General features: G+C 47.8%; 1 protein-coding gene across 2 annotated transcripts; it reads left to right on the top strand.

Annotated features, from left to right (window-relative positions):
- The first annotated feature begins 5,452 nt into the window (after positions 1-5,452).
- On the top strand, positions 5,453-21,952 carry LOC141054014 (uncharacterized). 2 transcript variants are annotated; one of them, XM_073551157.1, is made up of 6 exons: positions 5,453-5,636; positions 8,238-8,540; positions 12,723-19,705; positions 20,388-20,489; positions 20,640-20,717; positions 21,311-21,952. In XM_073551157.1, exons 3-6 carry the CDS (start codon positions 19,526-19,528, stop codon positions 21,563-21,565), a joined length of 615 nt encoding a protein of 204 aa, XP_073407258.1. In that variant the 5' UTR covers positions 5,453-5,636; positions 8,238-8,540; positions 12,723-19,525; the 3' UTR covers positions 21,566-21,952. The 2 variants fall into 2 exon arrangements, with proteins under 2 accessions (XP_073407258.1, XP_073407257.1); XM_073551156.1 differs by lacking the exon at positions 8,238-8,540.
- Positions 21,953-22,589: the final 637 nt, after the last annotated feature.

A 22,589-nucleotide genomic window follows, 5' to 3' on the forward strand; every position in this document is an offset into this window, starting at 1 on the left:
TCGTTTAATGACCGTAGCCTTATATCCTTTTCCCCTATGCTTTACACTGCATCTCTGCTCCATTAGCTACGATGAGCACTGGATCCAGTGTAGTCTGAGATGCACAGGCTGAGACTGAGCTTTGTTTTGAAATAACCCCAATAGACAAGATCAAATCTCCAGAGACTCATGACGGCAGATTGGCTGAAATTGTCGGTATGTCTGAGTCCATCAGATTAAAATTCACCCAAATTGAAATTACTGTGAAAAAACATTTATTGCAGTAAAAAAACCTTACAGTCACCTGTCGTTATCTCGCCCCTCTCCTGTCGTTATCTCGCCCCTCTCCTGTCGTTATCTCGCCCCTCTCCTGTCGTTATCTCGCCCCTCTCCTGTCGTTATCTCGCCCCTCTCCTGTCGTTATCTCTCCCCTCTCCTGTCGTTATCTCTCCCCTCTCCGGTCGTTATCTCGCGCCTCTCCTGTCATTATCTCGCCTCTCTCCTGTTGTTGTCTCGCCCCTCTCCTGTCGTTATCTCGCCCCTCTCCTGTCGTTATCTCTCCCCTCTCCTGTCGTTATCTCCTCCTGTCGTTATCTCGCCCCTCTCCTGTTGTTATCTCGCCCCTCTCCTGTCGTTGTCTCGCCCCTCTCCTGTCGTTATCTCACCCCTCACCTGTCGTTATCTCTCCCCTCTCCTGTCGTTATCTCCTCCTGTCGTTATCTCACCCCTCACCTGTCGTTATCTCTCCCCTCTCCTGTCGTTATCTCCTCCTGTCGTTATCTCGCCCCTCTCCTGTCGTTATCTCCTCCTGTCGTTATCTTGCCCCTCTCCTGTCGTTATCTCCTCCTGTCGCTACTATCTCGCCCCTCTCCTGTCGTTATCTCACCCCTCTCCTGTCGTTATCTCCTCCTGTCGTTATCTCGCCCCTCTCCTGTCGTTATCTCGCCCCTCTCCTGTCGTTGTCTCGCCCCTCTCCTGTCGTTATCTCACCCCTCACCTGTCGTTATCTCGCCCCTCTCCTGTCGTTATCTCCTCCTGTCGTTATCTCGCCCCTCTCCTGTTGTTATCTCGCCCATCTCCTGTCGCTATCTCACCCCTTTCCTGTCGTTATCTCACCCCTCACCTGTCGTTATCTCGCCCCTCTCCTGTCGTTATCTCCTCCTGTCGTTATCTCTCCCCTCTCCTGTCGTTATCTCCTCCTGTCGTTATCTCGCCCATCTCCTGTCGCTATCTCACCCCTCTCCTGTCATTATCTCCTCCTGTCGTTATCTCGCCCCTCTCCTGTCGTTATCTCACCCCTCTCCTGTCGTTATCTCGCCCCTCACCTGTCGTTATCTCGCCCCTCTCCTGTCGTTATCTCGCCCCTCTCCTGTCGTTGTCTCGCCCCTCTCCTGTCGTTATCTCACCCCTCACCTGTCATTATCTCTCCCCTCACCTGTCGTTATCTCGCCCCTCTCTTGTCGTTATCTCACCCCTCACCTGTCATTATCTCTCCCCTCACCTGTCGTTATCTCGCCCCTCTCTTGTCGTTATCTCGCCCCTCACCTGTCATTATCTCTCCCCTCACCTGTCGTTATCTCGCCCCTCTCTTGTCGTTCTCTCGCCCCTCACCTGTCATTATCTCTCCCCTCACCTGTCGCTATCTCGCCCCTCTCCTGTCGTTATCTCTCCCCTCTCCTGTCGTTGTCTCGCCCCTCTCCTGTCGTTATCTCGCCCCTCACCTGTCATTATCTCTCCCCTCACCTGTCGTTATCTCGCCCCTCTCTTGTCGTTATCTCACCCCTCACCTGTCATTATCTCTCCCCTCACCTGTCGTTATCTCGCCCCTCTCTTGTCGTTCTCACCCCTCACCTGTCATTATCTCGCCCCTCTCCTGTTGTTATCTCGCCCCTCTCTTGTCGTTATCTCGCCCCTCACCTGTCATTATCTCTCCCCTCACCTGTCGTTATCTCGCACCTCTCTTGTCGTTATCTCGCCCCTCACCTGTCGTTATCTCACCCCTCACCTGTCATTATCTCTCCCCTCACCTGTCGCTATCTCGCCCCTCTCCTGTCATTATCTCGCCCCTCTCCTGTCATTATCTCGCCCCTCTCCTGTTGTTATCTCGCCCCTCTCTTGTCGTTATCTCGCCCCTCACCTGTCATTATCTCTCCCCTCACCTGTCGTTATCTCGCACCTCTCCTGTCGTTATCTCGCCCCTCACCTGTCATTATCTCTCCCCTCACCTGTCATTATCTCTCCCCTCACCTGTCGCTATCTCGCCCCTCTCCTGTCGTTATCTCGCCCCTCACCTGTCATTATCTCTCCCCTCACCTGTCGCTATCTCGCCCCTCTCCTGTCGTTATCTCGCCCCTCACCTCTCATTATCTCTCCCCTCACCTGTCGCTATCTCGCCCCTCTCTTGTCGTTATCTCGCCCCTCACCTGTCATTATCTCTCCCCTCACCTGTCATTATCTCTCCCCTCACCTGTCGCTATCTCGCCCCTCTCCTGTCGTTATCTCGCCCCTCACCTGTCATTATCTCTCCCCTCACCTGTCATTATCTCTCCCCTCACCTGTCGCTATCTCGCCCCTCTCCTGTCGTTATCTCACCCCTCACCTGTCATTATCTCTCCCCTCACCTGTCGCTATCTCGCCCCTCTCCTGTCGTTATCTCTCCCCTCACCTGTCATTATCTCTCCCCTCACCTGTCGCTATCTCGCCCCTCTCCTGTCGTTATCTCGCCCCTCACCTGTCATTATCTCTCCCCTCACCTGTCATTATCTCTCCCCTCACCTGTCGCTATCTCGCCCCTCTCCTGTCGTTATCTCGCCCCTCACCTGTCATTATCTCTCCCCTCACCTGTCGCTATCTCGCCCCTCTCTTGTCGTTATCTCGCCCCTCACCTGTCATTATCTCTCCCCTCACCTGTCATTATCTCTCCCCTCACCTGTCGCTATCTCGCCCCTCACCTGTCATTATCTCACCCCTCACCTGTCATTATCTCTCCCCTCACCTGTCGCTATCTCGCCCCTCTCCTGTCGTTATCTCGCCCCTCACCTGTCATTATCTCTCCCCTCACCTGTCGCTATCTCGCCCCTCTCCTGTCGTTATCTCGCCCCTCTCTTGTCGTTATCTCGCCCCTCACCTGTCATTATCTCTCCCCTCACCTGTCATTATCTCTCCCCTCACCTGTCGCTATCTCACCCCTCACCTGTCGTTATCTCTCCCCTCACCTGTCATTATCTCTCCCCTCACCTGTCATTATCTCGCCCCTCTCTTGTCGTTATCTCGCCCCTCTCCTATCCTACTGCCGAGCTCCCGCCATGTCCTCTCTGCTCTTCAGATCTTACAGCCTCATGTTGTCACTTGGGGCGCAGCGCTCTTGTAATGGGGTAAGAAGATGTGTTCTGCAACATGTGATTGTGTGAGGTCTTGTGAGAAGATTTGGAGAGTGAAGAGACTGGAAGGAGAGAGAAGCAAGGAACGAGGATAGAGGAGTGAGGAGAAGAGCGAGGAGTGAGGAGAAGAGCGAGGAGAGGAGCAAGGAGAAGAGTGAGTAGTGAGGAGAAGAGCAGAGGAGAAGAGCGAGGAGAGGAGCAAGGAGAAGAGCGAGGAGAGAAGTGAGGAGAAGAGCAGAGGAGCAAGGAGAAGAGCAGAGGAGAAGAGCGAGGAGTGAGGAGAAGAGCGAGGAGAGGAGCAAGGAGAAGAGCGAGGAGAGAAGTGAGGAGAGGAGCAAGGAGAAGAACAAGGAGAAGAGCAGAGGAGTGAGGAGAAGAGGATAAGAGCGAGGAGAGGAGTGAGGAGAAGAGCAGAGGAGCAAGGAGAAGAGCGAGGAGAGAAGTGAGGAGAAGAGCAAGGAGAAGAGCAGAGGAGCGAGGAGAGGAGCGAGGAGAAGAGGATAAGAGCGAGGAGAGGAGCGAGGAGAAGAGGATAAGAGCGAGGAGAGGACTGAGGAGAAGAGGATAAGAGCGAGGAGAGGACTGAGGAAAAGATCAGAGGAGCGCGGAGAGGACCCAGTGGAGTCTTTATTTTTCTTATTCTTTCCCAGCCCTATAAAACATCCAGATAAAGGACGGTGGGTACAAATTGTGTCACAATAATGTGGATTCTCCAGAACTCGATTAGGCACGATTTGGTTCGTTCATCTCTAATCAGCAGACGATGCTCAATAACTGTATCCAAACAGTGATGCCACAAAGTCCTCGCACCCTGCGCTGTCTAACTGCAGAACTCCCCATTAATCAGCGCTCTCTCCTACCCCGCCATTGTAGTAGAGCAGGGCTGCACAAGTGATAATTTAATCACCTGCACAGATGATGATTCCAGCACCTTGTGCAATGCTAAGGACATCCTCACCCATGCACTGTCGGTGGTCCTTGAGGACTGGAGTTGTGAATAGCAGTCACATATATTGGGACCCTGTGTGGATGGTGGCGCTGCTGTCCGCATGGACGGTGCTTCCAGCAAACTATGAAGCGCTGGCATTATGTGATTCTTCATAAAGAGGTTTTTTCCAAAACATCCCCCGAAGCACATGTCTCATTAAGGCCTATAAATGTCATAGGGGGACACTTTCCAGACTGGGAATGAACTACTGTGGAGACCAGACAAGGAGCAGGCCGACCTGACCGGTGAAGTCTCGTGATGGCCGGTATGTAACACTACAGTAATGGGGGAAATCCAGCAAAGGGCCCAATACCCCATATACAGAAACCCCCAGCTGCCGACAACATGTAGCAATGTCCTATTATCTAAGGATCTCTCCACACTGGACACACTGAGATAAAGGAACAGCATTTTCAGCCGCACGATCCTCACAATTAGGGAAGGGGATCAGCCGCTAAGGCCTCTTTCACACTTCCGTCTGTCACCATCAGTCAAAATCCGCCGTTTTGAAAAAAAAAACGGATCCGCCATTTTTCTTGGCTGATCCATTTTTTTCCCATTGACTTGCAATATCGGTGGATCTTGACGGATGGCCATCCGTTGGATCCGTTTTTGTACGGGTCCGCCAAAATTTTGGCATCCGCCGACATGACAGGACGGACACTGCAACTTTTTTTGCTGGCCCGATCCGCATTTGTCCACTGCACATTACCGGGAGGATTGCCTCTGCTGGAAATTTAACCCTAAATGCCAGGTCTGGCGGCTGAAAAAATTCTCTCTTTGTCTCCTATTCCCCCCCACCCCCCCCCCCGGGCATGGGTTCCTTTTAATTTCTACCTTCCCCGGATCCGTCAAAGCAACGGTCCGGTAGCACACGTTCCCTTCAAAACAGTTGCGGATCCGTGTCTCGCCATTTTCACGGATTGCAACTGCTGAAAAAAACGTATGTGTGAAACAGGCCTAACATCCCCATATGGGTAGCTGGTGGAGGTTGCATGACCGCTGCCAGTCTCACCATACAGGGTTAACAGGCCTGGCACCTTCTTGGCAGCACTTACTAATATTCCCGCTGCTCACACCCTTCATAATAGCAGCAGGGAGTGAATCCTCGTCCTTTCTCGCTGAGGATGTGCAGTAGAGGTGACCTCTCCTTGTGTCTCCTGCTTCTTCTGAGTTTGTCCTTGGAGATGCTTCCAGCTGCTCAATCCTTTGTGTTGCCTTTTTCTGTTGTCCAGATGGAAAAGTCTGACCAATATTCCTATTTTCTCTATGATTATGACTCTGAGGAGGTGAGTACACATCTCTATAGGGACTCAGCTTTGCTGGGGTCCAGATGTGCTGAAATGTAAGGTTGGAGACCATGAAGTAAAGCACCGTAGACACCGTTATAGAGTAACTATCTGCAGATCCAGCTGAGAATGTCACTGTTCTGGTTACAAGTAAGCAGCAGAGCTCAATGCCAAGCAGCTGCAGAAAAAGCTAGTCAGATTTTTAAGGGTTATTCCCACAGTAAATGCAAACTCATAGCCAAAATTTAAAGTTTCTTTCTTGCATCTTTGTGTCTTTTTTCATCTTCATCTGCCCCTCTGTTATCCATCTTCACATAGCTGAATGGACGGCCCTATGTTTTTCTACTAAAACTATATTTCCAATCAGCAGCATCCTGCCTCTCTTCAGTTCTGCAGACCCCTTCCCCCTGACTAGCACTATATCTCTGAGTTATCACTTAAGTAATCTATATGAAGAATTATCCATATGCTTCTGTGTACAATCTGTGTAGTTCTCAACTCCCTTCGTATCTCCCGGACTGGTTGTACATCATTGCTTGCTGATTTCTAGCAGAGCTCAGCTCTCCTGCACTTTTCCTTATAGTTACCAGTACTGTGGAGCTTAGCTGTGTTTGTTGCCTGCTGCAGACGGATCAGTGAGGAGAAACTGCAAGTGTTGCTCTGTTGATGCATAAGGCAGAGGATTTTTTTCAGCCATATGCATCAACAGAGCCGCATTTGCAGTTTCACATCACTGAGCTTTCAGATGCAGGCAACAAATATAGCTCAGCTTGTATCTCAGCTCTGCGCTGCCTAGTTCTTTTTTGCAGAGGATTGAAGGAAAATTGAGCTCTGAGACAAAGCAGCTAACAATACTGATGCATATGGAAGAAGATAACATAGGTCAGACAGGGTCCGGTACAGGAGCAGACTGTGTATAGGAGCATATGGTGTATTATACAGGTGGGACACCCCCTATATCAGTGCTGGAGGCAGAGCAGAGCTGTACTGGAAGCTGGTGAGAGAGACTGCTTTGCACATGATGGCCCAGGAGCTCTGGAACTACAGCAGGATTGTTCCGTGGAGGGTAATTTGAGCTTCGGGGATGATTTATTGTGTGATATGTGTAAAATATAACAGATTCAAAAATGAGCTAAATTAACTTTTCTTATTTTTCCATCCATCTAGACGTATGAGGGTTTGTTTTTTTGCAGAGTAAATTGTTAGTGAATACAACAATTTCATTTGCCATATAATGTGCTGAAAAATGGAAAAAAAATCAAGTGCAGTATAATGACAAATGAAATGTAACTTCATCATGTTTTTTTGGCTTTTGTTTTTATGGTGTTCACAATGTGGCAAAAATGACCTGAAAGCGTGATTGGCCGGGTCAGTACGATTACAGTAATACCAAACTTTTTTATTTTTGTGATGAAAAAATCTTAAATTTTTAAGAAAAATTAATTTGTGTCGTCTTATTCAAAACGCTGAAACCTTTGATCACTTTCATTGCATTTGTAGGTTGGTCGCACAATGACCAAAAAGCAGCAATTCTGATGTTTCAATATCTTTTTTTTGCAGTACAGTGTTTGCTTTAGAAGTAGAATTTTTTTTGTATTTTCTGATTTTTTTTAGAGATCTGAGTTTTATTGACGCAGTAATATAAATGTTTACTTTGCACTATCATTATCTTACTAAGGATATTAATATAAGTATATTACTTATTTTTTAATGTCTTTATTATTAGTGGGGAAGCATGTAAAGGTTTTTCTATGTGCATAAAGTACAGCGCTACTATCTTGCTGTAATTTGGCCAATGGAGAAGTCATCAGCTCACTCCACCTCTGTCTCTATCTAGTTGTCTCTGAGATGCTGCATGAAGACTATCAGCAATGATGTCTCCCATATTCATCACACACAGATATGAGTTTTCTTCTCTTCCAGCTCTATGTTCATTAGCAGCACGGATAATATTGTACAATAGTACTGAGTAATGTAGCTGCAAACCCAGCACTGGACTGAGTTAAACACTTACTAGAAAACACAAGTATACAGGACATCATATAGAACTACTGAATAGCATAGCTGTAAATCCAGCACTGCATTGAGTGGAACACTTCCTAGAAAGAATCAGCATGGAGGACACCTTACAGTAGTACTTAGCAGTGTAGCTGAGAATCCAGCACTGGGATAAGTTAAACACTTACTAGAAAGCATCAGAATTGGGGACATTGAACAACAGTAATGAGCAATGTAGCTGTGAATTCAGCACTGAACTGAGTGAAACTCCTACTAGAAAGCATCACCAGGGAGGACATGATACAACAATATTGAGCAGTGTAGGTGTGAATCTAGAACCGGACTGAGTTAAATGTCTACTAGAAGCATAATGCTGTCTGCAGAACCTGCAAGGCACAAATCAGATTATCTAAAGCTGAAAATGAATTGAGGCTTGCAAGAGATGTCAAAAGCAATAATAAAGGATTTTGGGGATATGTCAAAAGTAAAAGAAAAGTCAAAGATGCTATAGGATTTTTACAGGATGAAAATGATGAAATGGTAAGACAAGATGTTGAGAAGGCTGAACTTTTAAATTCCTATTTTGCATCTGTTTTCTCTCAGAAAGGAAATGTAACATCAACTGTTATTCACTGTCCTATTAAGGGAATAGAAGAATCCAGGATATCTATAAACAGAAAGATAGTGAGGAAACACTTAGCTAACCTAAATGTATTCAAGTCTCCAGGTCCAGATGAATTACACCCCAGAGTACTGAAGGAGATAGCAGAAGAAATTTTTGAACCCCTCTCCATAATCTTTGAAAATTCTTGGAGAACAGGAGAAGTGCCAGAAGACTGGAGAAGAGCAAATGTTGTTCCTATCTTCAAAAAGGGGAAGAAGGTGGACCCAGGCAACTATAGGCCGGTGAGTCTGACTTCTATACCAGGAAAGATCTTTGAACAAATTATTAAACAACATGTATGTCAGTACCTGGATAAGAATGAAGTGATTAAACAGAGTCAGCATGGGTTTGTAACTAATAAGTCATGTCAGACTAATTTAATTTCCTTCTATGATGGTATTACTGATTGGGTGGATCAAGGAAATGCTGTAGATATAGTATATCTTGACTTCAGCAAAGCATTTGACAAAGTCTCTCATACAATCCTTATTGAAAAAATGACTAAGTATGGAATGGACAAGGCAACTGTTAGGTGGATTCATAACTGGCTTAGTGATCGGACCCAAAGAGTGGTCGTAAATGGCTGCACATCCAGTTGGAAGAATGTCTCAAGTGGGGTACTACAGGGCTCTGTTCTGGGCCCTGTATTGTTCAACATCTTTATCAACGATTTAGATGAAGGAATTGAGGGTAAACTGATTAAATTTGCTGATGACACAAAGCTAGGAGGGATAGCTAATACTAGAGAAGAGAGAGAGGATTCAAAAAGATATAAATAAACTGGAAAGTGGGCAGCAACTAACAGAATGGTTTTTAACAGGGAGAAATGCAAAGTACTACATCTGGGCAATAAAAATGAAAAAAGCATATATAGAATGGGAGGAATAGGGCTAAGTGACAGCACATGTGAAAAAGACTTGGGTATACTAATAGATCGCAGACTGAATATGAGTCAACAGTGTGATGCAGCAGCAAAAAAGGCAAATGCAATTCTAGGATGTATTAACAGAAGCATACAGTCTAGATCACGTGAAGTAATTATTTCCCTCTACTCCTCTTTGGTCAGACCTCATCTGGAATATTGTGTCCAATTTTGGGCACCACATTTTAAAAAAGACATCAACAAACTGGAGCAAGTTCAGAAAAGAGCGACCAGAATGGTGACCGGTCTGCAAACCCTGTCTTATGAGGAAAGGTTGCAGGATTTGGGAATGTTTAGTTTGCAAAAGAGAAGACTGAGAGGAGACTTAATAGCTGTCTACAAATATCTAAAGGGCTGTCACATTGTAGAAGGATCAACTTTATTCTCATTTGCACGAGGAAAGACTAGAAGCAATGGGATGAAGCTGAATGGGAGGAGACACAGATTAGATATTAGAAAAAACTTTTTGACAGTTAGAGTGATCAATGAGTGGAACAGGCTGCCACGAGAAGTGGTGAGTTCTCCTTCAATGGAAGTCTTCAAACAGAGGCTGGACAGACATCTAACTGGGATGATTTAGCGAATCCTGCTTTGAGCAGGGGGTTGGACCAGATGGCCCAGGAGGTCCCTTCCAACTCTACGATTCTATGATAAGCATGGAGGGCACCCTACAACAGTACTGAGCAGTGCAGTACAGTGGTAATCTGCCCAACCGGGCATTTTCCCGGTGGGCCGCTATTTATTAGCCCGTTGTGGGCCGCAGGCTAATGCGGCGGCCACCGGCCTCTTTTACCCGCCTCTGGCCCTTTAAATTTGCGGGCACGGCGGCGGTTTCAAAGGTGCAAGGCTCGCGCTGCAGATTTTGGGGTGGCACTGGCACCCTAGGGGTTAAGAACGCGCGGCGACGTGAAACTGCACGTCACGGCTCGTTCTTTGAGGACGGAGCCGGAGAGAGTGCGCTGTGCCGTCAATGGTTGCCTGCGGGCAGGCAGCGCCTACTCACGTCTGTGTCGTGTCCTATCATCGGCGATGGCGTCCAGGGCGGCAGCAGGAATCCTGGAGCGGCTGCTGCTGCTGCGAGTCTCCTACCCCCGCACGCTGGTTCAGGGCAGGCTTCAGGACAGGTCCAGACTCCAGTAAGTTGGCCAGGGCGGGGGGTGAGTTTAGTTATAAAGAGGGCCTGGGGGTGGGGAGGTCGGGCGGCGGGCGCCATCTGCCTGAGGCCCTGAGGCTGAGCTGAGGCTGGCTGGTGGGGCCGCAATCTGCCTGAGGCGCTGAGCTGAGGCTGGCTGGTGGGGCCGCAATCTGCCTGAGGCGCTGAGCTGAGGCTGGCTGGTGGGGCCGCAATCTGCCTGAGGCGCTGAGCTGAGGCTGGCTGGTGGGGCCGCAATCTTCCTGAGGCCCAGAGCTGAGGCTGGCTGGTGGGGCCGCAATCTGCCTGAGGCGCTGAGCTGAGGCTGGCTAGGGGGGGCGCAATCTGCCTGAGGCCCTTAGCTGAGGCTGGCTGGGGGGCCACAATCTGCCTGAGGCCCTGAGCTGAGGCTGACTGGGGGGCCGCAATCTGCCTGAGGCCCTGAGCTGAGGCTGGCTGGGGGGCCGCAATCTGCCTGAGGCCCTGAGCTGAGGCTGGCTGGGGGGCCGCAATCTGCCTGAGGCCCTGAGCTGAGGCTGGCTGGGGGGCCGCAATCTGCCTGAGGCCCTGAACTGAGGCTGGCTGGGGGGCCGCAATGTGCCTGAGGCCCTGAGCTGAGGCTGGCTTGGGGGCTGCAATGTGCCTGATATGTGTGGGGTCAGGAGGGGTTTACAGGATAGATGTAGCAGAGCTGTGTGTGTACGAGGTGTACAGAGCGGAACCGTGTGTGTACGAGGTGTACGGAGAGGAGCCGCGTGTGTACGGAGTGGAGCCATATGTGTACTGGATGTACGGAGCGGAGCCAAGTGTGTACGAAGCATACAAAGCGGGCTTTTCCCACGGACACAGGAGTACACGGCGGAGCCCCGAGGAGCATTTTAAAACTCACACATGACATTCCACCGGAAGTGATGTGCTGGAGGCAGACCGGAAATGAGATAATTTCATGAGGAGATTGTGACGGAACTAGGAATGCTTCAGTTCCATCACCATGTCCTCCTCCGACAGCGCAGACAGCAGGAATGCCTTGGAATCGGGGATGCCGGCCATGTGAGCGGATCATGATATGTCCTGCACCGGGAGGCTCAGGTGGGCACTACAATGGGAGCCGGGCTGCTATAGTATCTTTATAGAATCTTTCTTTATTTCTTTCTCTGTTCTTTCTTTCTCATTCTTTGTTATGTCTTTCCCTCATGTTCTTTCTCTCTCTCTGTTCTTTCTTTTCCCTCTTTCTTTCTTTTTCTTTCCTCTCTTTCTTTCTCTCTGTCCTTTCTTTCTTTTCTTTACTTCTTTCTTTCTCTCTCTGTTCTTTCTCTCTCTCTGTTCTTTCTTTCCCCTCTTTCTCTCTCTGTTCTTTCTTTCTCTCTCGCTCTCCTTTCTTTCTCTCTGTTTTCTTTTTTTTCTCTCTCTCTGTTTTCTCTCTTCCTTAGTGCCAGTCAGTATGCCCATAATGCCAGCCACTGTGCCCTCAGTACCAGTCAGTGTGATCAGCAGTGCTAAATGGGTGCGGTTGGGCGTGGACATGGGTGTGACTAGTTGCGAAATGGATGTGGCCGGGGCGTGGCCTAAAATTTGCAGCAGCGCGCTGCACGCACCGCTGTCTTTCTCCCTCTTTCCCTTCTTCAAAAGTTGGGAGGTATGATAGGGGCGGCTGTGACCAGGGGTCTGGTTGCCCAATGGATAGCAGTTCTGCCAGGAATTCTGTCACCGTGCGTACAAAAGGGGACAGAGTTTTGGGAGGAGCACTGTACCTAAAAGCAATAAATAGGCCTGAGCTGAAATACTGGGCACAGCTGTGACTACATGTTATATAGTCGTGTTAATCTCCTCTCACTTCTTGTAACCTACAAGTGTACAAAGATATTATATAGTCACCATGTGACTAGTGGGCCTGTGTAACTTCAAATGCCAGGGCTGAGTTTTAGTCCCAGCCCGGCCCTGGCAGTGTAGCTGTGAATCCAGCACTTAGCTGAGAAAAACACTTACTAGAAAGCATCAGAAGAAAGGACATTGTACAGCAGTCTGAGTTGACATTACACACACTCACTAGAAAGCAGTATGGAGGCAAAACGTTTAAGGAAGACTAACCATGATAGATCTGACACTTAAGATCAGAAGTTTTTCAATTGCGTGTATCCAATGAGCCCTCTCCCTGCCACATCCTCATCCACCCAAAGGTCTGATTGACATTGTCATGGCAGGATTAATATTTGCTTGCCATGCTGAGATATAGATGGTATGTATACAATAAAGTGTCATAAACATAATATCAGCACAGAAAACCAAGGAGATAAAAAATGTGAAGAAGTTTCTATGAGGGAGGTTCCATGACCGTGCTCGCAAGTGAGCTGACTCTTATTCTACCAACAGGTGGTACCAACCATAGCCTCAGTGACAGGAAAAGGATGGGAAGAAGAAGACGAAATTCCCATGGAGTACGGAGACCTGGAGTTCGGAGACCTGGAGAAGATCGGAGACCTGGAGAAGATCGGAGACCTGGAGTTCTTATGAGCGTCTTGTATCCATGAGGAGATTGAGGACATGTAGAATAAGCATCATGATAAATGTGTCTATAGACCCAACAATCAATGCTTCATTCACTGTGTATCACGCAGAGGCAAAGTCAAAAATGTAAAGAGTTTTCTAATATGTTTGATCCCAACTTTACTATACCTGTGAGGACAATGATCAGGAGCGTGCACCGAATATGGCGCTATTAGATTTTGGTAGGATGCAGGCAGGAGTAGAGGGGGTTTTGCTCACTGACAATCAAACTCCTTCCTACATAGACAACAACCAAGAAATCCCAGAGCTCAAAGTGCAGCTGCTCTCAGTAGTCAGATGTGATTAACCGCAGGCACCGAGCGGCTCACACACCGCCTGCTAATGAGAACAAAGTGGCCTCCTGACCCAGCCCCTAATTATAATGAGATGACTGCTGACTCCACCTTCTAATGATAATGAGATGACCGACACATTGTGAATGACCCCTTCATAGATGAGAATCCCCCAAACATTCTGAGTGATCCCCTCCATGGATGAGAAGCCCCCACACATTGTGAGTGACCCCCTCCATGGATGAGAAGCCCCCACACATTGTGAGTGACCCCCTCCATGGATGAGAAGCCCCCACACATTGTGAGTGACCCCCTCCATGGATGAGAAGCCCCCACACATTGTGAGTGACCCCCTCCATGAATGAGAAGCCCCCACACATTGTGAGTGACCCCTCCATGGATGAGAAGCCCCCACACATTGTGAGTGACCCCCTCCATGGATAAGAAGCCCCCGCACATTGGGAGTGATCCCCTCCATGGATAAGAAGCCCCCACACATTGTGAGTGACCCCCTCCATGGATGAGAAGCCCCCACACATTGTGAGTGATCCCCTCCATGGATGAGAAGCCTCCACACATTGTGAGTGATCCCCTCCATGGATGAGAAGCCCCCGCACATTGTGAGTGATCCCCTCCATGGATGTGAAGCCTCCACACATTGTGAGTGACCCCTCCAGGGATGAGAAGCCCTCACACATTGTGGGTGATCTCCCTGTGGATGAAAAGCCCCCACACATTGTGAGTGACCCCCTCCATGGATGAGAAGCCTCTACACATTGAGTGACTCCTCCATGGATGATAAGCCCCGACACATTGTGGGTGATCCCGCCGTGGATGAAAAGCCCCCACACATTGTGAGTGACCCCCTCAATGGATGAGAAGCCTCCACACATTGTGATTGCCCCCCTCCATGGATGAGAAGCCTCCGCACATTGTGGGATACCCCCTCCATGGATGAGAAGCCCCCGCACATTGTGGGATACCCCCTCCATGGATGAGAAGCCCCCGCACATTGTGATTGAACCCCTCCATGGATGTGAATCCTCTACACATTGAGAGACCCCTCCATGGATGAGAAGCCCCCACACATTGTGAGTGACCCCTCTATGGATGAGAAGCCCCACACATTGTGAGTGACCCCCTCCATGGATGAGAAGCCCCCGCATATTGTGAGTGACCCCCTCCATGGATGAGAAGCCCCCACACATTGTGATTCCGTGAATGAGAAGCCTCCGCACATTGTGGGATACCCCCTCCATGGATGAGAAGCCCCCGCACATTGTGATTGAACCCCTCCATGGATGAGAAGCCCCCGCATATTGTGAGTGACCCCCTCCATGGATGAGAAGCCCCCCACACATTGTGAGTGACCCCCTCCATGGATGAGAAGCCCCCGCATATTGTGAGTGACCCCCTCCATGGATGAGAAGCCTCCACACATTGTGATTGCCCCCCTCCGTGAATGAGAAGCCTCCGCACATTGTGGGATACCCCCTCCATGGATGAGAAGCCCCCGCACATTGTGATTGAACCCCTCCATGGATGTGAATCCTTTACACATTGAGTGACCCCTCCATGGAGGAGAAGCCCCCCACACATTGTGAGTGACCCCTCTATGGATGAGAAGCCCCACACATTGTGAGTGACCCCCTCCATGGATGAGAAGCCCCCGCATATTGTGAGTGATCCCCTCCATGGATGAGAAGCCCCCGCACATTGTGAGTGACCCCCTCCATGAATGATAAGCCCCCACACATTGTGAATGAGCCCCCTCCATGGATGAGAAGCCCCCACACATTGTGAATGAGCCACTCCATGGATGAGAAGCTGTGGAGACACGCGGATCAGAAGGTGCTCTGGTCCGCTAGCCGAAACCACATGGACCAGGGCACATCCCACTGAACGCCCGCACTCCTATTACCGTGGGCATAACACTACTCAGAAAAAACAGGGTGAGGGTAAAACAGTGTGAAAATACTTTATTGAATCACAGAACAGGCAAATAACACATAGAACAATCCCAGCAAAATACCCAACATGGTGAAAAAAATTACAGAGTTTCACATCTCCGCTGACTCATCGGGATAAGAGCATTTGTGACTTCACAGCATCCAGGGCCAACTACCCCACCTGTGGCATGCACAGAGAGGAGGTAACAACAAGCTTAGGAAGATGACAGTCCATTGAAGAACAAGGCCAGTTGACTGGAGAGTCACAACCTGGTTTCTCCTAACATTCCCATGGAGCCAGGCGACCAGCGGATCCCATTCCTGGCCCCCACAAATGTATCCATTTGACTCAGGTGACCGGTGGGTCCAAATCCTGACTACCCCAATCGTATCCATGGATTTGCTATGGTCAATGGAGCAGATCTGTATTCTTTAAGCCGGGGCCGTGGTCCCCTAGGCTGGCATCCTGTAGAATGACAAATCTGTGTCTCTCATAATGAAGTATGATGTCTTGGCTGCTGTCCTGCAGAGAATATCTAGTTCTATTGATGCTTGGAAGTCTTGGCTGAATATCTGTCTTTCTCATGTTACAGAGGCATATAACCTCTTTTTATAGTTAAGAACTGTCCTCCATCCAGTATTCACAGGTAAAGGGGAAGAATAGGGATAAGACCAACTCGCATTGTTTGATTATGTAATATATTTTCATAGATTTTCCTCTTTTATTTTGCAAGTCAACAAACTGGCTGGCCTGGACAATGTTTAATCACCATATCAGCAAAAATCACTGTTCCATTACCCTGTATCACTAGTCATCTAGTTTAAGAGCTCAATATGTTACAATAAATAGTCAACTTACAAGTCAATATTACAGGCTTATATGAACAAAAGTCTGTTTTCTTGAAAAAACACATAAATTCAAAAGTCAACATATACATAACAGTCTTGTCTTCCTGGCTTGCTGAAAATATACGTCTGGCTAATGAAGATAAACTGTCGTGTCATTACATTGCTCCCCCATCTTAATTAGCCAGATGTGATAGGATTCTGATCATCCTTCTCCATTGATCGGGGAGAGTCCACAGCATGTCTTTAAGCACAGTCACAAATATAAGACATCTCACCTTCAGGAGAATAAAATTTGTGTTATCCAGCTTCCTCAGAGCATATTCCTTGTCTTCCTTGCAAGTAAAACCTCCACACATAATGGAGGAGAAACAACTTACATCCATTGCGTCCACACATGGCATCCTCCGCATCCCGTGGTTCCTGAATTAAATCCTAATCAATCTGTTGAAGCTGGCACAGCTCCTGTAGTTGACCTTTCTTGTTGAGGTTATACATCCACTCTGGTCCTCTTCCCAAGTCCGAGTTGGTGGGGTTTGAGACCTGCAGTGCATGCCTCATCAATGGTCTGCTGGGTCTGTCTGTATACCTCCCTGATTGTGGAGCCCTGGACGGTCTCTGAGAATATCAGTCCAATGAAGCTCCCCCAGTTCCGCCATGCTGAGAAGTGTCCCACCTCTGCCACCATAAAGTGGAGACACGGGAGTCAGTGGATGCTCTGGTCCACTAGCTGAAACCGCATGGAGCAGGGATCATCCCACTGAAGGCCTGCTCTCCTATTACTATTTGCATAGTTTTTCCACCTCTATTTTGCAGGTCAACAAACGAGCTGGCCTGAACAATGTGTAATCAACATATCAGCAAACATCACTGATCCATGAACCTGTATCCCTAGTCATCCAGGATAAGAGCACAATATGTTACAAAAAATAGTCAGCTTACAAGTCAATAATAAAGGCTTACATGAACAAAAATCTGTTTTCTAGACCAACCAGAAAGAAATACTGTACATAAATTTAAAAGTCAACATATAGACAACAGCCTATTCTTCCTGGCTAATTAAGATAAAATGCTGTGTCGTCAATGAAGCCCCCACACATTATGAGTGAGCTTCCTCCATTGGTCAAAATCCCCTGCACATTGTGCGTGACCCCCTCCATGGATGGGAAGCCCCCGCACATTGTGAATGACCCCATCCATGAATGAGAAGCCCCCACACATTGTGAGTGATCCCCTCCATGGATGAGAAGCCCCCACACATTGTGAGTGACCCCCTCCATGGATGAGAAGCCCCCACATATTGTGTGTGACCCCCTCCATGGATGGGAAGCCCCCACACATTGTGAGAGACCCCCTTCATGGATGAGAAGCCCCCGCACATTGTGAATGATCTCATCCATGGATGAGAAGCCCCCACACATTGTGAGTGATCCCCCTCCATGGATGAGAAGCCCTAACACATTGTGAGTGATCCCCTCCATGGATGAGAAGCCCCCACACATTGTGTGTGACCCCCTCCATGGATGAGAAGCCCCCAGACATTGTGAGTGATCCCCTCCATAGAAGAGAAGCCCCCACACATTGTGAGTGACCCCCTCCATGGATGAGAAGACTCCACGCATTGTGAGTGAGCCCCTCCATGGATGAGAAGACCCCACACATTTTGAGTGACCCCCTCCATGGATGAGAAGACCCCACACATTGTGAGTGACCCCCTCCATGGATGAAAAGACTCCACGCATTGTGAGTGAGCCCCTCCATGGATGAGAAGACCCCACACATTGTGAGTGATTCCCTCCATAGAAGAGAAGCCCCCACACATTGTGAGTGACCCCCTCCATGGATGAGAAGACTCCACGCATTGTGAGTGAGCCCCTCCATGGATGAGAAGACCCCACACATTTTGAGTGACCCCCTCCATGGATGAGAAGACCCCACACATTGTGAGTGACCCCCTCCATGGATGAGAAGACCCCACCATTGTGAGTGAACCCCTCCAACCACTCTGCTGTCCAGCTCACCGGCATTGGTACCTCTGATGATCCCATTTGACAATTCGACTATCTCCTGTTCTCCAGGGCCGGACTGGGACTGAAATTCAGCCTTGGCCATGGAAAGCAAACAGGCCATGATGCTCCCAGACCTACTTCCACCGAGGAAGGTCTCCATACAAATATTGCCCTGCCTGACAATGAAGAAAGTCAAAATTTACAGGAAGACCGATATTATATGAAGCGTAAATAATACCGCAACACTATGACCATACAATACCTACCACCACCTACTGACACAATAATGCCCCCATACTTATCACTAACTACATGACCAATATTACCATCAATGCTACAGTAGTGATAACACCGCCTTACTGATTATCCACAACCTCTGTACTTGGACTGGCATTACCACCATATAGTGACCATATATTGGTGATATCAGGTCTACCCCATGCTGTGCAGACCATATATGAGCACTGTGCAGGTTCTCAACACTGATATTATCACTGATTCTTGTCATTCATTTTCTCTTTTCTTTTCCATTCGGCCCGGACCGCCACGACCTCTTCTTCCATCCATAACTCGTCCCTGCAGAGTGCGGCACACAGACATCTATGGTTGCTGCTTCTCCAGCCCCCTCCTCACGTTCCCACCTCTACATAAACCATACCAGTGCCCTGCACAATGATAATGCCCCTCACAATAACAGTGCCCCCTCTGTGCCTCCTTATAATAATTATTCCCCCCTGTGCCTCCTTGTAATAATTTCTCCTCTGTGCCTTCTTGTAATAATTATTTCCCCTGTGCCTATTATTCCCCCCATGCCTCCTTATAACAACAACTCCCCCGTGCCTCTTTACAGTAATGCTGCCTCCTACCTACAGTACTTATAAAGTAAATCCCAATTTTTTTATGCTGATGAAGTAGGGTCCGTTGTTCGGACCCCCTTGAGCAGAGTGCGGAGCAGTTGCGTAGAATGTTTCTCTTTCCGGGGACCTCTCCTGTCCTACATTACACAGTCAATCCATAGTCTGAATGGTCACAGTGTAATACTTCATTTTCCCTTTAGGGGCGCTGTAGAGAAGGTGATTGCTACAGATCACAGCTGATTGCTGGATGTCCCATCAGATTGCACACATTGTAATCAGTTTACACTCAATGGACAAACAAGAAGTGGAAAACCCCTTTAAGGTTTACGGTTTTGTAACCATGTAACTTAGGGGTCATTTCTGGGAACCAGACATTTCCCATTGCCTCTAGTGCCACAGTCAGCACTCACTGGACACCATGTTCTCCCAGCGTAAACCTTCTGGGTCGTCCGTTTAGATCAAATATTTGGCCAATTTGCCACGGACAACCGGCAACGGCTAATGCTGCCCTCTTAATCCGCCTTTGTTCCTTCCGTACGCCAGGTCTCGCTCGGGTGGCTCTGAAAGAAGCAGATCTTGTTTGTGCCAATAGAGGAGCTTAGAGCCGGAGCGGCAGGCGGTGTCTTCTGGAGATCGGACCACAAGCACCTTCATGGGAGAGAAGACAGATGCAGCATGGAGAAGCTCCTTCTACCATTGGTGTTGGCCACCATGGTCCTGGCCAGACCACCAGCACCGACCTTTCCACAAGACAATCCCTTGGAGCTAATAATGGCGGCCGTTGATTTGTACAATGGAGAATCCCATTCGGACGTCATGTTTAGACTCTACAAAGACGAATATGAGTACAAGGAGGTGAGTAGATCCCACGGGATCTGGCCAGTGATCGTCTATAGACTTCCGGCAAATAAGACAATGAAGCAGAAATCGGAGACGTCCGTCATTACAAACACAAGACCCTTCACTGCCACATAGTTTCTCTGGGGTTTCCCTGGTGAAATGTTTCTGGGAATTGTGAAAATTTGGTAACATTTTCCAAAGATAAAGTTACAATGTATCAGTTCTCACTATGGAAAAGCCAATGATAAGTCAGTGATTCCCCGGAAATGATCTCAAAGGGATCCCAAATGATTAACTGTTATTTATGGCACAATGAAAAGTTACCCGTGTCTGTCCGATATGAATTCTGTCATTACAATACCTCTGCTTGCTGCCATTTATCTCCACATGTAATGTATATATGGCTGATGTGGGTGCTGGATGGCTGGAGCCGGCTCAGGAGCTGAGCCTGAAGCCCTCCACGCCCTGAAGGTGACGGCTTTATCAGACGGGCTGTAGAGCTGCTGCCTAACCTCTTAGATGCTGATGTCAATCATGATCGTCACTTCTACAACAGTCTATAATATGGAGGGATGGATGCCGGGAAGGTGTGATTGTCTGCACCAGGAGATGGAGCCGGACTAGCAGTGATCGGCTGATCCCTGTGCTGGATTCAGCCTGTGGCGGGCATGTCTTACCAAATTCTCTTCTCACTCAGGGGCCCATGGGGGAAAAACGAGCAAATTTCACCATTAAAGAAACCGTTTGTCAAAACTCAAAAAATGAAACCCTCGGCAGCTGTGAATTTCTCCTTGGAGGGGTAAGACCTTTCGTCGTGGCATTTATCTCTGACGTAAGACTAATTTTATGTAAAGGCTTTGGGAAAAAAGAAAAAATATTTAGCAAATTAATGTAACAATTGTTTCCAGTGAGTTTACTGTAATCTATAGTCGGCATTATTTCCCCCCAGCTGGAGAAGAGCTGCACGGCGGTACAGAAGGAGCCGCAGGCGGCCCTGTCGGTCATCTGCCTCGCGGTCGCCCAGGGGGTGAGACCATTATCTGTTTCTTACCTTGGTAACTGTGAGCTTGTGACACTCATTCACTGTACTGGGGGAGAACGCAAAACACTATGCTCCGCCCACCAGCTATTAGATGGCCCCACCCCCGAGGAACCAGGGTGGAGGAAGAAGTAATTAATTACTGCGCTACATACAGGAGAAGGAATCCTTAAAGGGGTTAGCCGGAACCAAAGTAAAGACGATTTGTATTAGAAGGGGTCGGCATCTTTATCCTATCTGTGACTGAATGATTTTCTTTGTTTTTCACCTTTTTCCGAGAGTCATGAATTCAATCACGTTGGCATATAATGTACTAAAGACCAGAGCAGTGGAGAAATGGTGAAACACACGCAATTCGGCCTTTGGTTTTCGGCTTTTGTCTTTGCAGTGATCGCGGTGCTGTACACATTGTACTGCGATCTAACAAGCGTTTCTTTTTATATTTTAATGGTTGACATTTTCTGATCTTGTCGCCGGTCTCCCTTGATGTCAGACTTTACCTGTCCTTTCTACATTGTTCTCGTCTCGGGCATTTATTTGACTTTTTTTATTGTTTTCCTTTTGTTTCTTTTTGTAAAAAGGCAAATCCTGGAAAACAAAATCCTGACAATCCTGAGGACGAAGCTTCGTATGAGGACCAGGTGATAACCATGGATGAAAGGGGAAAGACATTGGTAGATAAGGAAGAGAAAGGAGAACGAGACGTCTTCATGGCACCAAAGCCAGAAAACACAGAGGACGGTCACCTCATATCAGAGAGTAACGCGAGGGCAGGACGCCGACGGGGAAGACTTTACTGTCTACAATGTTTCTTTGACGCTTTCTCGAGACATTAAACTGCCCAAGTCTCTATACAGCTCCGTCACATTGTTATATCGCGGCAGCAGCGATGGTGGAAAGCTTCCAGGGAGGACGCCATCACTGCTCATAATCCTCATTTCTGTCCCCCTACAAATTTCTTTTGTTATTCTTTTTTTTTTCTTTATATACAGCTTGTTCTGTAATGTTCATGCTTTGATTTGAGCTCGATCTCCCAAATCGCTCAGTTAACCTCTATATTTTCAGCAGGATTTTGTGACTCCTTACCCTCCCCATTACCTTCCCATGTCCCTCCCCACCACTATCCCTTGTTTTTTAAACTCTTCTTACAAACCTTTTGATTCGCAAATCCGCAGCCTTGTAGTGTTATCCTTGTGGTTTATTACGATTGTTTGTTTTTTTAACCTCATTCATTCTTTTACTATTTCTGGAAAATGGAATTTTCCTTTCCTGTTATATTATTGAAATTTTCTAAATAAAGAATATATATAAAAAAAAACCCTCACTATTGTGATTTCTACACATGAATGTAATATTTTCAATAACTTTGTGATTTCTTACATTGACTCTTTCTGTGTTCCTGAGGTTCAGACTTTTCACATTCACCTGAGATTTGTAGCTAATTGCAATAGCAATAATGATTACTAGGCAAAAAAACATGAAAAAGGGAAAAGTTTTGGTATAAATTATACAATAAAGACAGGAAAATTAAACAACTTTCATTTCATAATGTATTAGAGCACTAGTTCAGTCTAACCTACCCTTTTTAAGACTTTATCCTTCACAATCATCTTCAATTTCAAACTTAATGAACAGATAAAATATCCTGTATCAATTCATTTGTTAAATATTTTATAAGGGTCAGAGTTCTCCAAATACAGAGCTCAATATACATTGCAGCCACCACTAGGGGGAGCTCCCTGTATACAGAGATGCATGATAAGATCCTGTCTGCAGCCACCACTAGGGAGAGCTCCCTGCATACAGAGATACATGATAAGATCCTGTATGCAGCCACCACTAGGGGGAGCTCCCTGTACA

The sequence above is a fragment of the Dendrobates tinctorius genome, unplaced genomic scaffold, assembly GCF_039654945.1.
Source record: "Dendrobates tinctorius isolate UK_male_01 unplaced genomic scaffold, ASM3965494v1 ptg000173l, whole genome shotgun sequence".
Taxonomy (NCBI): domain Eukaryota; kingdom Metazoa; phylum Chordata; class Amphibia; order Anura; family Dendrobatidae; genus Dendrobates; species Dendrobates tinctorius.